The 14962-nt window shown below is 35.3% G+C and overlaps 1 protein-coding gene across 2 annotated transcripts in view; it reads left to right on the forward strand.

The window, feature by feature from the left end:
• Positions 1-14078, forward strand: part of LOC107719908 (dnaJ homolog subfamily C member 5-like) — a 17250-nt gene extending 3172 nt beyond the window's left edge. Inside the window, exons 2-6 of one of the 2 annotated variants that reach the window (XM_016527450.1) lie at positions 9220-9381; positions 11018-11231; positions 11758-11929; positions 13139-13147; positions 13387-14078. In XM_016527450.1, coding sequence (XP_016382936.1) covers positions 9272-9381; positions 11018-11231; positions 11758-11929; positions 13139-13147; positions 13387-13490 — 609 coding nt within the window. In that variant the 5' untranslated portion in view covers positions 9220-9271 and the 3' untranslated portion in view covers positions 13491-14078. The remainder of the gene's footprint in view (positions 1-9219; positions 9382-11017; positions 11232-11757; positions 11930-13138; positions 13148-13386) is intronic. The other variant, XM_016527451.1, reaches the window with a different exon arrangement.
• Positions 14079-14962: the final 884 nt, after the last annotated feature.

Raw genomic sequence — 14962 nt, forward strand, 5'->3', positions numbered from 1 at the left:
GTGGCCAGCGGATTCGACGAAGGAGTGGTGGGCTTGCGGCAACCACATGTGACGACCCCGGGCTGGACTCCGCTTCGTCCACGGTGAAAGCCGATCCGGCGATCCACAGCGAGAAGTTGTTGTATTTCCTCAACGCCCAGCACGGATCAGCTCTAGGCATGACGAAGCAGATATCGTCCTCTTTTGGAAGGCCAAACAAAGTAGTTTCGCTTTCACAACGAAACACACAGCGTCTTCACGACATGGCGGCAGCAACAATACTACAGAGAGAATAAAAGTTACGCCTTCTTTCTTTGCGTGAACATTTGGGCGGTGTTATGCAAATCTTGCCACATCGTGACGTAGACGTGGGGGCGTGTTAGAACGAGGTAAGCGGGGCTGACTCTTAACTTTTATAAAGAATATCTCTTTGGATTTGAGACTTTAGTCTTTGCAACTTTACAGATCTTCTTTATGCACCAAGTGCTTGTAACACTCCAAAGAGAAAGGAAAAATTTAAATCGCATCATATGACCCCTTTAAAAGTGCATTCAGTGGCTTTTGTTTGCCTTAAACAGGTGAAGACAAAAATATGACATCGATTAATTTAACAATGTGTAAAGCACCATTAAAAATGCTTGAATTGTGGAACACTTTTTAGTTTTAAACAGCAACAGACAGAAAAAAGAAAACATGAGCAGGAACTTGTATAATATTGGTGTTGCACCAAATAGTGGTCACAAAGATAAACTTCACTGTGAAACAGTCAAGATTCAAAACATTTTCAAATACATTGGAAAAAATAAATACAGACAGGGCTGTCATTAATAATTGCTATAGACTTATAGTCAAGTGAAATGTTCCAGTGTTGACACCATTTTTCTATAGGAGAACACAATACTATTTAAAAGGACAGTTCATCCAAAAATGTAAATTCAGTAATCAGTTACTCACCCTCATACCGTTCCAAATCCATAAGATTTTTATTCATCTTTGGAACACAAATGAAGAGTATTTTTTATGAAATCTCTGTGCTTTCTGTCCCTCCATTGGCAGCCTATGCAACTACCATTTCAAGGTCCAATAAGGTATAGCTCTCAGATTTCATTAAAAAGGATCTTCATTAGCGTTCCAAAAATGTACAAAAGTCTAACAGGATTGGAATGAGATTTTTCATATAATATTTTGGGTGAAATAACCCTTTAAGTTAGATTACTAACCTCTAATTCATGCTAAATTATCTGCTTCTCCAATTGACATGGTTCTGCAAAAATACTTTCTTGTACAGTATTTGAAAATATGGAACAGATTCATGCACTCATGCCTCATAGTTCAATGTGAAACTAGGAGAACTACAATCTGAATTAAGAGCAGGGCTCCAAGTGTTTGTGTGCTTTTAGTATGTCTTGCCATGTGCCAATTTGAGGAAACTACTTTTTTTTTTTTTTTTTTTTTTTTTTTTTTTTTTCGTTCCTTTTTTTTTTTTTTCTTACCGAATGACTAGACTCACACAATAAACCTGTGAAGTTTTAATAACCCCTTATGGCACTTTTTTTTTTTTTTTTTTCCTTTTCTTTATGTTCGGTCCAAGTTCCATGTTGAGATTTGAAAAAAAGCTCAAATTGTACATGGATTCTTGAAGTTGTTCATACATGAGTCTTGGAAGCGTAGCCATTTGGTTCCCTTCATCTGAACCTTTGACCCTCGTTCAGGATTTCTTCACAAGAAGACTATAAATGACAAGAAATTAAATTGAGACCGAAGTACAAATGAAAATTCTGTCATTAGTTACTCACCCTCATGTCGTTCCAAACCCGCAAGACCTTCGTTCATTGTCAGAACACAAATTAAGATATTTCTGATGAAATCCGACGACTCTCTGACCCACAGTGCATGCGTGTGGTGCTGCTCACGTAGACCCTGCATACGCTGCACCTTGTTTCCTGGCAAATGAACGCACACGCATGTTCCTGGCAAATGAATGCACACGCATGCGTCGTGGACTCGTGGTACTCTCGTTAATGGCAGCAGACTCTCCCAGGACAGAAGAAATCGTTGAATAAAATTTAACCACTGATGTCACATGGACCATTTTAACGATGTCCTTATACTACGTTTCTGTGCCTTGACCGGGGTAGGACCCTTGCTGTCCTATTGGGGTCCTATTATGCTTTTTCACTTTTTCAACTTTAGTTAGTCTGTAATGTTGCTGTTTGAGCATAAAAAATATCTGCAAAGTTACAAAGTTCAAAGTCCACTTCAAAAGGAGATATTTTATTTAACAGAAATCACTTTTCAAAAACTACAATGAACGACTCGTTTGGACTACAACGCATATTTTCCGGGATTTGTGATATCACAAATATCGACGAATGGGACGAGACCTGGTTGAGCTGCACTAGAGAAGGCAATGAGTGTTATCACTATGTCGGAGACACGCTAGCTTTCCCAAGGCAGACGAACTTAGAGTGATTACAATCATCCGGGTTTAAATCGCGCTCAAATTGATTTGATTTTGACACAGTATTTACACTGAAGCTCGCAGGCGGCTATGGTAAGTGCGGGGCGTGACATTTCCCGACCAGGCACCGAGTGCTGCCAATCACAGCACACACTGGCCCAGCTAACCAATCACAACACACACTGGCCCAGCTAACCAATCACAGCACATTTCGTATTTCAGAAGGCAGGCTTTCATTTGATACAGGAACTATTCGAGCTGTTCATGCCAGACTGGGGAGAGAGGTGTTGTAATAATGTAAAATATGTGTAAAATAATGTGTTTTTCGAACAACCTAGTATGAGAGCCTGTTCTAGTACACCCCCCAAAACAAAATCAATACTTTGTTAAAGAGCATAATAGGACCCCTTTAAATAAAAAAGTCGTAAATGGTGTCTTCTTTTCTTGACAATTCCTCTGCCAGCTCCTGTTGAAGGCATAAAGTGCTCTAAACACAGTTGTATCGCACTTCAGATTTAACGTTATCACAGCTGCTTAACATCACCTCAGTATTACGCCAGATGCTTTACGACACGCTCCGTAACAAATACACCGCATCAACAACAAAAGTTAATAAACAATTAAAAGTGAGCACACTGTAGCACGTACCTCCACGTCGACTAAGGTGTGACGGTATGCTGTAAATGTTGAATACGACGGCTCCGACATTGCCAAACAAGCCACACAGCAACAATGTTACAGTTTGTTACATTTAACAAAAAATAATTTACCACGGAAGTGTAAGAAAGGTTCCCCAAACCCGAAATTCGACTTTAAAATGTAATTTTGACCGTGACTATCTCCGTGAGTAATTGCGCCTGCTCTAGCACTGTTTTCGCACCAATAATCGACTGAGCTTCTTGTTCCCACAATGCAAAGCGTAATTCAAAAATACGGAAAAAAACCCTGTAAAAACCAAATATGGAAAATTCCTTCAAATTATTACGGTATATTGTACTGTATTTTTACAGACTTTTTTTAAATTTTTTTTTACAGTGTATGGCTCTGTATTGTTTGCCCTGAGAAGATCTTGGTTGGAGAAACCACTACATAACAAGCTCATACAATTCTCACTCAGCCTGATATATGGGGCAGTGCAGTGTGACACTATATTTAACACAGACGCACTGGCAGTTCCACGTGTTTAACTGCCAGAATAAGACTTCAGTAGTTTAATATACACTCTTTGAGTCTGATAAAAAAAATGACATGGTCACACTGGATTGATACCTTTATGTAACTGCTATTTAAATGATCATAATAAAGTTTACAAATAAATGTAACAATCTATTGGCTAGAAAATGTTAAGAATTCTTACTGCATGGTTAAGAGATTGTTTTAACCCTGGCAAATGGGTTGTTTTATGGTAGAATATAACATTAACAATTTTGAATGCATCTCAGTTGATGATTCAGTTTTCATAAAGATTATACTGGAGTGATATTACAGGCATGCAGATGATGATTAACAGGTGATCACATGTTTGATTGTTTGATGTTTTGAGTGAGATTAAAGCTCTGTTGAAAATGACTGTTATAGATTACATCGCACTGAAAAGAGTTTATAATAAGGATACTTGTTCACCTGATAAATACATACAAAACATTTTACTTTTATCCTACAAACTTCTTTTTTTGTGTAAGGTGTAGTTCACAGCATCAACAAAATGCCCACTTACTGACAGAAAATGAGAGAAATGTTCAAAGAAAATAAGGATGCTTTCTACAGATAGAGAAAATAAAAAGAGATTGAGGAAGAAAGGACAACCCAGTGAGGTAGAAGGAAGAGTAGACAGACAGAGACGTGACCTGCAAATTCAAACATCACATAGCACACATATTTAATGTAGGTTACTGTATGCTGTCACAGGAGGGAACATAGTCAACTACCTTTTCTCAAAACAGGGATTTCCACACTTTTTTTGTCAGAACCCTCTGAGATTTTAAATGATTAGTTTGTAGTTTTGCATGTTTGTAGTTATTTGATGTCATTTGTTGGTCACTTAACATGCAAGTAAACAAATGAAACATTTAATACTTTGTAATAAGTGTTTTTTTTTTATTATTTATGTAAAGTTTATATTTTTATGATTAGTTAATTATTAGCTTTTCATCAACTCATAAAACACAAAACACAGGGTAAACCCAAATGCTGTGCTTCTTGGAAAAAATAAATGCACATTAAAAATCTTCATATCGATATTCTCCATACAAAGCTGTCAACCTCAAAAAGAGGACCAAAAAAAACATAAACTATCAAAAAAGATCCATACAACTTGTGCACTCTATTGCAAGATTGACACTCCTCTGTTCGACAATATTAGGCCATCTTCCATTTTCAGTGTGTGTTTTTTAGTGATCATGATGTACCACTTTTCTGAAGTCTCCAGTATCTCCTCCTTCAGATTTATTTACACATGCCGTTCTCATAACTGAATCTGTTATGAGCAAATTTTGACTGGCAACCATTAATAACAGAATTAATCTGCAGATCTTAACAACCATTCCACTGTTTTGGTGACGACTGTATGTCTCTACAAGAATACTATTTGCTGCTGATGTTTCCCAGCATACCTCTCTCAGTCTTCCCAGGTTCTGGAAAATCAATTTCCATGAGAGTTATCATGATAATCTTGTTGTGGATTTTAGTTTCTTCATATCTGATATTAGAAAAATGGCAAGAAATGTTTTGTTATCAACACAAGACCATGTGACTTTCCATAAAAAATAGTGCTTTCAGCTGTTCGTTCATCACATTTACTCATTTGTTTGGTCTCTATTCTAGTTCTTTGAAATCTTATGTGCCCGTCCTTCCAGCTTTTGAGCACCACCTGTTTGCTCCTTATGTTGTTTTGATAGATGCTTCGGATTCAGATCCATTCAGTTGTCTCTAACTTCTTGAAGCTCCTTATTTTTGGTCAGTAATCAATAACGACACATTGTTTTAGGCAGTGTTGCTTTAGTATCATTGACATACTATTAGTTTTTTTTATATATATATATTTTCAGTTTAAATTTTGTTGCATTTTATTAGTTTAGTTTTTTAAATGTCTACTTTTTTTATTAAATTTTAGTTTATTAATTTTTTTGTTATTTTAGTGTTTCAAGTTCACCAAAAATTAAAATTCTGACATTTACTCACCTTCAAGCTGTTCCAAGCCTGTATGAGTTTCTTTCTTCTTTTGAACACAAAAGAAGCTATTTTGAAGAATGTTGGAAACCAAACAGTTGCTGTTAGCCTTTGACTTCGATAGTATGGAGAAAAAAAAATACTGGAAGTCAATGGCTACCGTCAATTGTTTGGTTACCCTCATTTTTCAAAATATCTTCTTTTGTGTTCAACAGAAGAAAGAAACTCATACAGGTTTGAAATGACAAGAGGTTGACAATATTTTCACTTTCAAACTAAATAAAAAATGAAAAATTTTGCTTTGGCAACCAGCTGAAAAAAAGTTTACTAAGTTAATTTTTATTTTATTTCAAGTAATGAATTTTTTTAAATGATTTTATTTTAAGTTTTGGTTGACCATAACGACTCTGGTTTAGGAACGTCGACACTATTACTTTATGTGTGTGTGCTTGTTCATTGTGAACAGACTCTCATCAAACACGCTCCACTCGCTCCTGCTATTCCATCCCTCTACAAACAGACCTTTTAAAACCAGCAGCACATAATACAAGCCACATCATTTCACCTGCTCAGATAGACAGAGAAAAGAGGATGCAAACATAGTGGCGTGGGAGGATGTTAGAACACAAACAGAGGGACCTGACATGATGGATAAACCTATACAGGAAAGACATGGACAGCGATGTTCATTAAGCTGTGGAGACTTTGGCAGCCATATAGTCCACAGACCGAGATGGCCACTAAAGAATTAGTCGGACCATATGGTGGTGCAGAGACAGGAGGGGGGAGGGAGTGTGTGAGAGAGGCAGAGAGATGGATGTAGTGGCTGCATTGCAGAGCCCTGCTCCTGATGAAAACTCTATTAGTAATCACATTTAATCAACCGATGAAGCAGGAAGTCCGTCTGCTAGCTGCCCAGACATACACACTTATTCTGACACATTATTTAAACACAAAACCTTGTAGTAAAAATATAAATGAAATACAAATTGTAGCAACAGGTAGGTGGTGTTTCTCTGTGTAAAAAATACTGCCATGATGCTAAGGTGTTGTGGGAGGTTGCCGGGGCATTGATATGTGGTTGCTAAGGTGTTTTGAGTAGTTTTTGTGATGTGGTTGTTGCTAGTGCGCTGAAGTACGCAAATGTTGTATTCATTTTTTTTAAGAAAGTAATAGTTTTATTCAGCAAGGATGCATTAAATTGATCAACAATGAAAGTAAAGACATTTTTTAATGTTCTAAAAGATTTTTATTTAAAATAAATGTCGTCTTTTTTGTATTCATCAACGAATCCTGACATGTATCAGGTTTTCAGGAAAAAATATTAAGCAGCACAGCTGTTTTCAACATTGATAATAATAAGAAATGTTTCTTGAGCACCAAATCAGCCTATTGATTTGATTGAATTTGATATTGATTGATTGATTTCTGAAAGATCATGTGACACTGAAGACTGGAGTAATGATGCTGAAAATTCTCACAGAAATAAATTAGATTTAAAAACCGTTAAAAAAAGAAAACATTTATTTTAAATTGTAATAATATTTCACACTGTTACTATTTTTTTTACTGTATTTTTGATCAAATAAATGCAGGTTTGGTGAACATAACTTTTGACTGGTAGTGCACTTTATTAACAATTGAGAAATTCATCAAATGCTTAACATACTTTGACAGCATGATTTTGAACGCAGTTAATGATATTGTGGTCCCTTAATTCTGGTCCTTTCTTCAGGGTTTTTAAAAAAATTAATTTTATTTATTTATTTTTGTTTGTTTGCTTGTCAATAGCAAATCTATTGCCAAGCAAAAAATCATAATTTTTAATTGTCTAGAAAAGTAATAGCTAATAATTATTTATATTAATAATTATCATTATTATTATTAAGAATAATAAGAGGTTTGAAAATCCTAAGCATTAGCAATAGTATTAGAAATCTCCAGTAGTATCTGAGCAGATGTTGAATTTTTTTGACACAAATCATCAAATACTGCTCTGAGGTAATGTCAGTGAAATTCAGACATTCACTTAGAAGCCTCAAAACAAACAAACTTTCTTCAGGGTTTTTTTTTTAATTAATTTTATTTATTTATTTTTGTTTGTTTGCTTGTCAATAGCAAATCTATTGCCAAGCAAAAAATCATAATTTTTAATTGTCTAGAAAAGTAATAGCTAATAATTATTTATATTAATAATTATCATTATTATTATTAAGAATAATAAGAGGTTTGAAAATCCTAAGCATGAGCAATAGTATTAGAAATCTCCAGTAGTATCTGAGCAGATGTTGAATTTTTTTGACACAAATCATCAAATACTGCTCTGAGGTAATGTCAGTGAAATTCAGACATTCACTTAGAAGCCTCAAAACAAACAAACAAAAAAAAATCTCACAGGGTTTGAGAAGGGACAGAAATAACCCTTCACTTATTCAGATGCTCCGCTAATACTAATCTGCTAATGCTCGCTGACAAGCTGCACGATTAGCCTGGAAAGGAGGAGTCTCGCACCACGGCACAGCAAGCTTCCTCGCATGAGGAAAAGTGGTTTTGTACTCATTTAAAGAGTCGTCATACGTGTATTTTTTGTTTTGTTTTCTCCAAATAATTGGTTATTGACATGTGAAATGTCTCCTCACCTGGCAGCCTTTTTGTGTGGAGGTGCCTTAACCTGAATTACTCTGGGTTAATGGGTTAATTGTCTTTGATTCATACTGGAGGATGTAACTTCTGATCCTCTCTGTGTGGAAGATGTGTGTCACTGTGTATCTCCCTTTCTCTTTCCATGTGTTTTCACTTGTACACATACCTGACAATCATGTAGCTAGTACTCTGACTGAGCCAGCCTTTTATCCGTCTGCATAAAGTGAACTTTCAATGAGGGGAAAATGTGCTTAATTGTCCTAAAAATAGTGCCACACTGCAAAAAAAAAAAAATAATAATAATTTCAATCAATCAGATTTAAGCTTGCAATATTGTTCGTTTTGCTACTTCATGGATTAAGATACGAATATTAGTGTTGTAATTTTACAGATTTATTTATTTTTTTAAACCGCTGAGGTTTACTCATCCAGTGCATGAGGGGTATAAAACCTAGCATCTTTGACATACTATATTAACAAACTATGATTAGGGCACATTCATTCTAATTGTCATATCAGGTATAGTATACGGATAGTATACAAATACAAGGGTTAGACATGGCAAAGAATACCACACCCAAAAGCTCTCCAGCTCCTCTCTGAATGCTGGAGTCACATGACTTCTTTCAGCTGTGTGGATCCTCAGTTAATGCACTGACTCAGAACAGGGACATTTGGGGAAATGATGAGCCTATGACTCTCACGGATGTAATAATGGTGGTGTTTTGCTGCACTAAAGGGTATGGATAATGGGTTTTAGATTCACAGAAATAGTGTATAATGATAATAAAATAATTTCAAGTTGTATTGCCATATCACTGGGATGGCAGTATCTGTATGCTTTAATTTTTTTTTTGTATGTTACGCTGCTGTGTAAAAAAGACAAAGACAAAAAGCAGTGCAAGAATAAAAGCAGACCCAGGAGTATATACAGCACATATAACATGTTTCTCTGCTTTTTCTTTCAGAAAGAGGAGGTGTTTGTGGTGTGAGGGGAGTGTGTGTGCACGCGTGTGAGTAATGGCGGAGCAGCAGAGACAGCGTTCACTCTCCACGGCAGCAGAATCACTATATGTGGTCTTGGGCATTGATAAAAACACGACACCAGAAGACATAAAGAAATCCTACAGGTAAGACACTCTTAATGGACGTAGAAAGATTGTTCCAACAATGCCATCGAAAATAGTGGAGAAAACAAAGATTTCAATGTCTTAAAGGGATAGTTCACCCATTCTGTCATCATTTACTCACCCTCATGTCGTTCCAACCCTTTATGTATTGCCACAGAAGAAAGTAAGTCATAGTGAGAGTGAGGAAATTATGACATTTTTGGGTGAACAATCCATTTGCGTTTCCAATTAAATCCACTAGGGGGCGACAGAGAACTTTTCCTCATTTCCTCTCATGAAAACTTGCTACCATACTGTTCTTACTACTGCTGTTTTATATATAGTATGCATACTTTGAACAGTATGTAAATTTTCTGTGTGCATGAATACTCAGGTGACCGATTATGCTTGCCAGCATTTATCATGAAATAATACTTAGTATTTTACATGCTATTATTAAATAATAGTTGCTAGTTAATATATCATGGAGTTATTAGTAGTGGAAGTCGTCATAGTCGGGTGACCTTCTATAGTGGTGAATGGAAACTACAACAAATATAATTTTTTGCATTGCTGTTTGTTCCAATATCAAAGAAAAAACTGTCCATTCAAGCATTTCTAATATGATTTTCCAAAAGAGGAAAAAAAATATTGAGAGATTGATTATGTTGCACTTTTCCAAAGTAATAAAATACAAAGTATATTGTTATATATGAACAATAAAATACATTTTAAAAATAAATAAATAAATAAAAAACCTTGCTTGATTTACAATGTTAAAGGGATAATTCATCCAAAAATGACAATTCTGTCATTAATTACTCACCCTCATTTCGTTCCAAACCTTTAAGACCTTCGTTCATCGTCTGAACAGAAATTAAAATATTTTTGATGAAATCCAAAAACTTTCTGACCCTGTATAGACAGCAAGGGAACTACCACGTTCAAGACCCAAAAAAGGTAGTAAGGACATCGTTAAATTAGTCCATGTGACATCAGTGGTTCAACCGTAATGTTATGAAGCTGCGAAAATACTTTTTGTGTGCAAAGAAAACAAACAAAAAATAAAATTATTCCACAATTTCTTCTCTTTCGCGCATTCACAACGCATGAGTGTGCAATCCTCTGCTTGCAAACAAGGTGCAGCACATCTGGGTTTTACGTCAGAACGCCAGCTCCTCCGTCAGCAGCATCACGCAGTCGTTATTTTTGTTTTATTTGAGCACAAAAAGTCTTCTTGTAGCTACATAAAATTACGGTTGAAATGCTGATGTCACATGGACTGTTTTAACGATGTCCTTACTACCTTTCTGGGCCTTGAACATGTCAGCTCCGTTGCTGTCTATGCATGGTCAGAAAGCTCTCAGATTTAATTAAAAATATCTTAATTTGTGTTCCAAAGATGAACGAAGGTCTTACGGGTTTGGAACGACATGAGGGTGAGTAATTAATGACAGAATTTTCATTTTTGGGTGAACTAACCCTTTAATAACTGTGGTAATAACACATAAACACAGTCTGTGAAAAGGGTCCATTTTTAACATAATAATATTAAACGTTAACACACCTAAAGGCAGATTGGCAAGGATGCTGGACAAAGGTCATGGTTGCATTAATTCTTAGGAAGTTCAATTATTTCTTCTCTTCTGATTTGCAGAAAACTAGCTCTGAAGTTCCACCCTGACAAGAATCCTGACAATCCAGAAGCGTCTGAGAAATTCAAAGAAATCAACAATGCTCATGCCATTCTGTCAGACCCCACCAAACGCAACATCTATGACAAATACGGATCTCTGGGCCTCTACGTGGCAGAACAGTTTGGAGAGGAGAATGTTAACACATACTTTGTATTGTCCAGCTGGTGGGCCAAGGTTAGTCATACACACAAGCACACACAAGACCATTAAGATATATAAGATATATATACTATATACTTCAAGTTAGATCACTACCATTCAGTTTGGAGTCAGTCTTTTTTTTTAAAATGAAATTAATACTTTTATTCAGCAAGAAATTAAATGCATTAAATTATTCAGATGTGACAATATCTCAAAAGATTTATATTTCAACAGTTTAAAAAAAAATATTAAACGGCAAAACTGTTTTCAGCATTGATAATGACAAGAAATGTTTCTTGAGCAGCAAATCAGCATATTAAAATGATTTCTGAAGGATCATGTGACACTAAAGTCTGGAGTAATGATGCTGATCCTGAAAATTAAGCTTTAACATCACAGGATTACACTTTACATTTTAAAATAAACAAAAATAGAAAAAAAACCTGGATGAGCATACAAGACTTCTGACCCCAAACTTTTGGATGGTAGTGCATATAGTAAGTTTGTGTGCATGCTGTTATTTATGTTGAATTCCTCTTTTTTTCCACCCTCTGGACAGGCATTGTTTATATTCTGCGGTGTGGCCACAGGCTGTTATTTCTGCTGTTGTCTGTGCTGCTGTTGTAACTGCTGCTGTGGGAAGTGTAAACCTCATCCTCCTCGGTCAGATGAGCCAGAATTCTATGTGTCTCCTGAAGACTTGGAAGCTCAGATGCAGTCTGATGAGAGAGGTGAGACACACTGACACACAGTCATTTACAATAGTCAAATAAACACGATAATGTTGACATGAAATCAAAATGGAAGTTTTGTGTCTATTAGTCCATGTATTTTAGCTTTTTAATACCATTCATAAGCTAGTGTACTTACAAAAGGTATTGTAATGAACTTCTAGAAGTCCAGTAAAATGTTTTCTATATTGAGACTGTCCCATTCCCCACATACCACCTGCCGCTGACAAACCAATAGCAAGTAGCAAATTATGCTTTGGTGACTTAAAGGTATAGTTCACCCAAAAATGAAAATCAGTTACTCACCCTCAGGTTGTTCCAAACCTGTATAATTTTCTTTCTTTTGTACAAAAAGAAGGTATTTTGATGAATGTTGGTGTCCAAATAGTTCTTGGTTCCCAGTGACTTCCATAGTATTTTTTTCCATACTATTTGGTTACCCAAATTCTTCAAATTTTTTTCTTTTGTGATCAACAGAAAATCAAAGAGGTTTAGAACAACTTCACGTTGAGTAAATGATGACAGAATTTCATTTTTGAGTGAACTGTCCCTTTAATGTTTTTTTATTTTAATTTAATTTTTTTACTGTGTATTATTTCAGTGTTTAGTCATAACCAAATATAACAAAGAATGTAGTTCTGCAGAAAATGCAAAATATGTAACCTAAATCCACATTATTTACTTTACTTTAATACAATTTTAATAAACATAAAATTATAATTAAATAATTAAAAATGATTGCACATTTCTTTTAAATGTTAATTATTAAAAAAACAATATTTAGACAAATAAGAAAAAAATTTACAATAACACTGTTAAATGTAATCCGAGTAAATGAATATTAAAATATCATGATGCCTAAAACCACAGCATTTAAAAATGAGTTTGGTTTCTAGTGTTTTTTTTTTTTTTAAGACATATTATTTATTATTAATTTTAACATCAGCCGCTCCTTTTTGTTTGTTTGTTTGTTTTGTTTTAAGACCTTCAATATATCCTACTTCCATACTCTTGGATTTTTAAATAGGAAATACATCTGGAAATAAAACCGTGTTAAGCAAACTGTTTCATTGGGTCTTTAATAAATGTCCATAGCGCAGTTCAGTGCTTGTTATTGTAAAGTGATAATGATTGTTTCATAATCTTTCATCACAATGTCATCATTTTATCTGCTTCTGAAAACTTTTCTTTTCTGCTGTCATAACTAAGGCCGTGCAGGTGGGTCAATAATATCATTGGTTTCAATCAAATCCCAGTGAATAAAGTCCAGTTTTTCTTAGAATTACAGTTCAAATGCCTTCAGATTGTTTATTTAGCCAATAAAAGGTCTGTTCAGTATTTGAAGTGGCCTCCCTGGCACTCACAATCATGCCTGTAATGCTTAGCAACAGGGTTCAGTTTGAGTTGCTAGCTGCTCATATTATAAAGCAGCGTGACACTGGTGTGTGTTTCCACAGATGGCAGCAGCCCCATCGTGATGCAGCCGTCCTCTGCCACAGAGAACACTCAGCTGACCGCAGACTCTCACCACACCAGCTACCGGACAGACGCCAGCTATTAAACCTCTCTCTCACAGACACACGGGACCACCATGCCAGAAAAAGTCACGGTGGGCAATGGGTGATCCAGAGGAAAGAGGATGAGCGGTTAGTTAGTTACAGTATCATTGGAAAACCTGAAACGCTCCACTGTACAGGGCAAGAAGCGAGTTTATTTTTATTTGCCTTTAAAAAAAGGCAAATAAAGCTTCATCTTGCCGACAGCTCTTGTTATGCACTGGTTATCACACTGCATTTGTCTACATAATAAGTTAAAATCATTTTGATCAATCTTAATTGAAACATGAATTAGTTTCCACAACAACAGGACACAAGGAAGTATTTTTGTATGCTTAGTGCATTCAGCTATCATAATGGATAATGAAGCTGGCGTTACACTGACTTGAAAAATTTGATCATTGTAGAGGTCGTCACACATACCCTACCATTCAAAACCATTCATACCATTTTTCAGAAAGGATGCATTCATTTGACTGAAAGTGACAGTAAAGACATTTAGGTTACAAAAGATCTTTATTTCAAATGCCATTCTTTTGAGCTTTGTTCATCAAAAGAAAAAAAAACAGAAATATTAAGCAGCACAACTGTTTTCAACACTGATAATAATAAATCAGTATAGCAAATAGCAAATCAGCATATTAGGATGATTTCTGAAGGATCATGTGACACTGAAGACTGGAGTAATGATGCTGAAAATTCAGCTTTGCATCACAGGAATAAATTACTCTTTAAAATGCATTAAAATAGAAAACTGTTTAATTGTAACAATAATTCACAAAATTAATGTTTTTACTGAATTTTTGGTTTAAATCCAGCCTTGGTGAGCGTAAGACTAAAAAAAAACCAAACAAAAAAAGTGCACAGACCACTAACTTTTCAAACTCAAAATTAATGACCCTTCCATGCATTTGATTGGCTCTCACTAGCACAAACCTCACAATCACATCATAAACATTGTCCTGGGTTGTTTTCATGTTTCCACATTTTTTATTTTATTTTTTTTACAAACAAACCTGTGCCATTTTCATTATCCAGAAATCACACTATATAAATTATAATCCTTCAGGTTCAAGTGTTTCGTAACATTAACTGGAAATGGCTTTCAGTAGTTTGATACCTTTATATTTTTCTAAACAGTAAGGCAGTATAGTGTAGTGTAGTCACTGAGGACACGATTGAGGAATCATTGCTGTGTCATGTTGTGTAAGTTTATGTGAGCCGTCTCTCGTGTTAATGGCATCCGGTGGGCATGTACTATCAAATATAATCATGCAGTGCTTAGCTGTGCTCAATTATGTGGTGTGTATGGGCAGGGGTTAATTTGGGATTTGTTATGTGGGGGGGCTCTATGGTATCGAGCTTATATACAAATATGATTTATTCTGAAGCAATATTCTCATTTTATTCAATATTTATATATTCAATATTTTATCCAAGGACATTTTTTATACCTTTATAGAGGGCATTTTCCCAC

The sequence above is a fragment of the Sinocyclocheilus rhinocerous genome, unplaced genomic scaffold (genome assembly GCF_001515625.1).
Source record: "Sinocyclocheilus rhinocerous isolate Xijiao unplaced genomic scaffold, SAMN03320098_v1.1 scaffold2616, whole genome shotgun sequence".
NCBI classification, from domain to species: Eukaryota; Metazoa; Chordata; class Actinopteri; order Cypriniformes; family Cyprinidae; genus Sinocyclocheilus; species Sinocyclocheilus rhinocerous.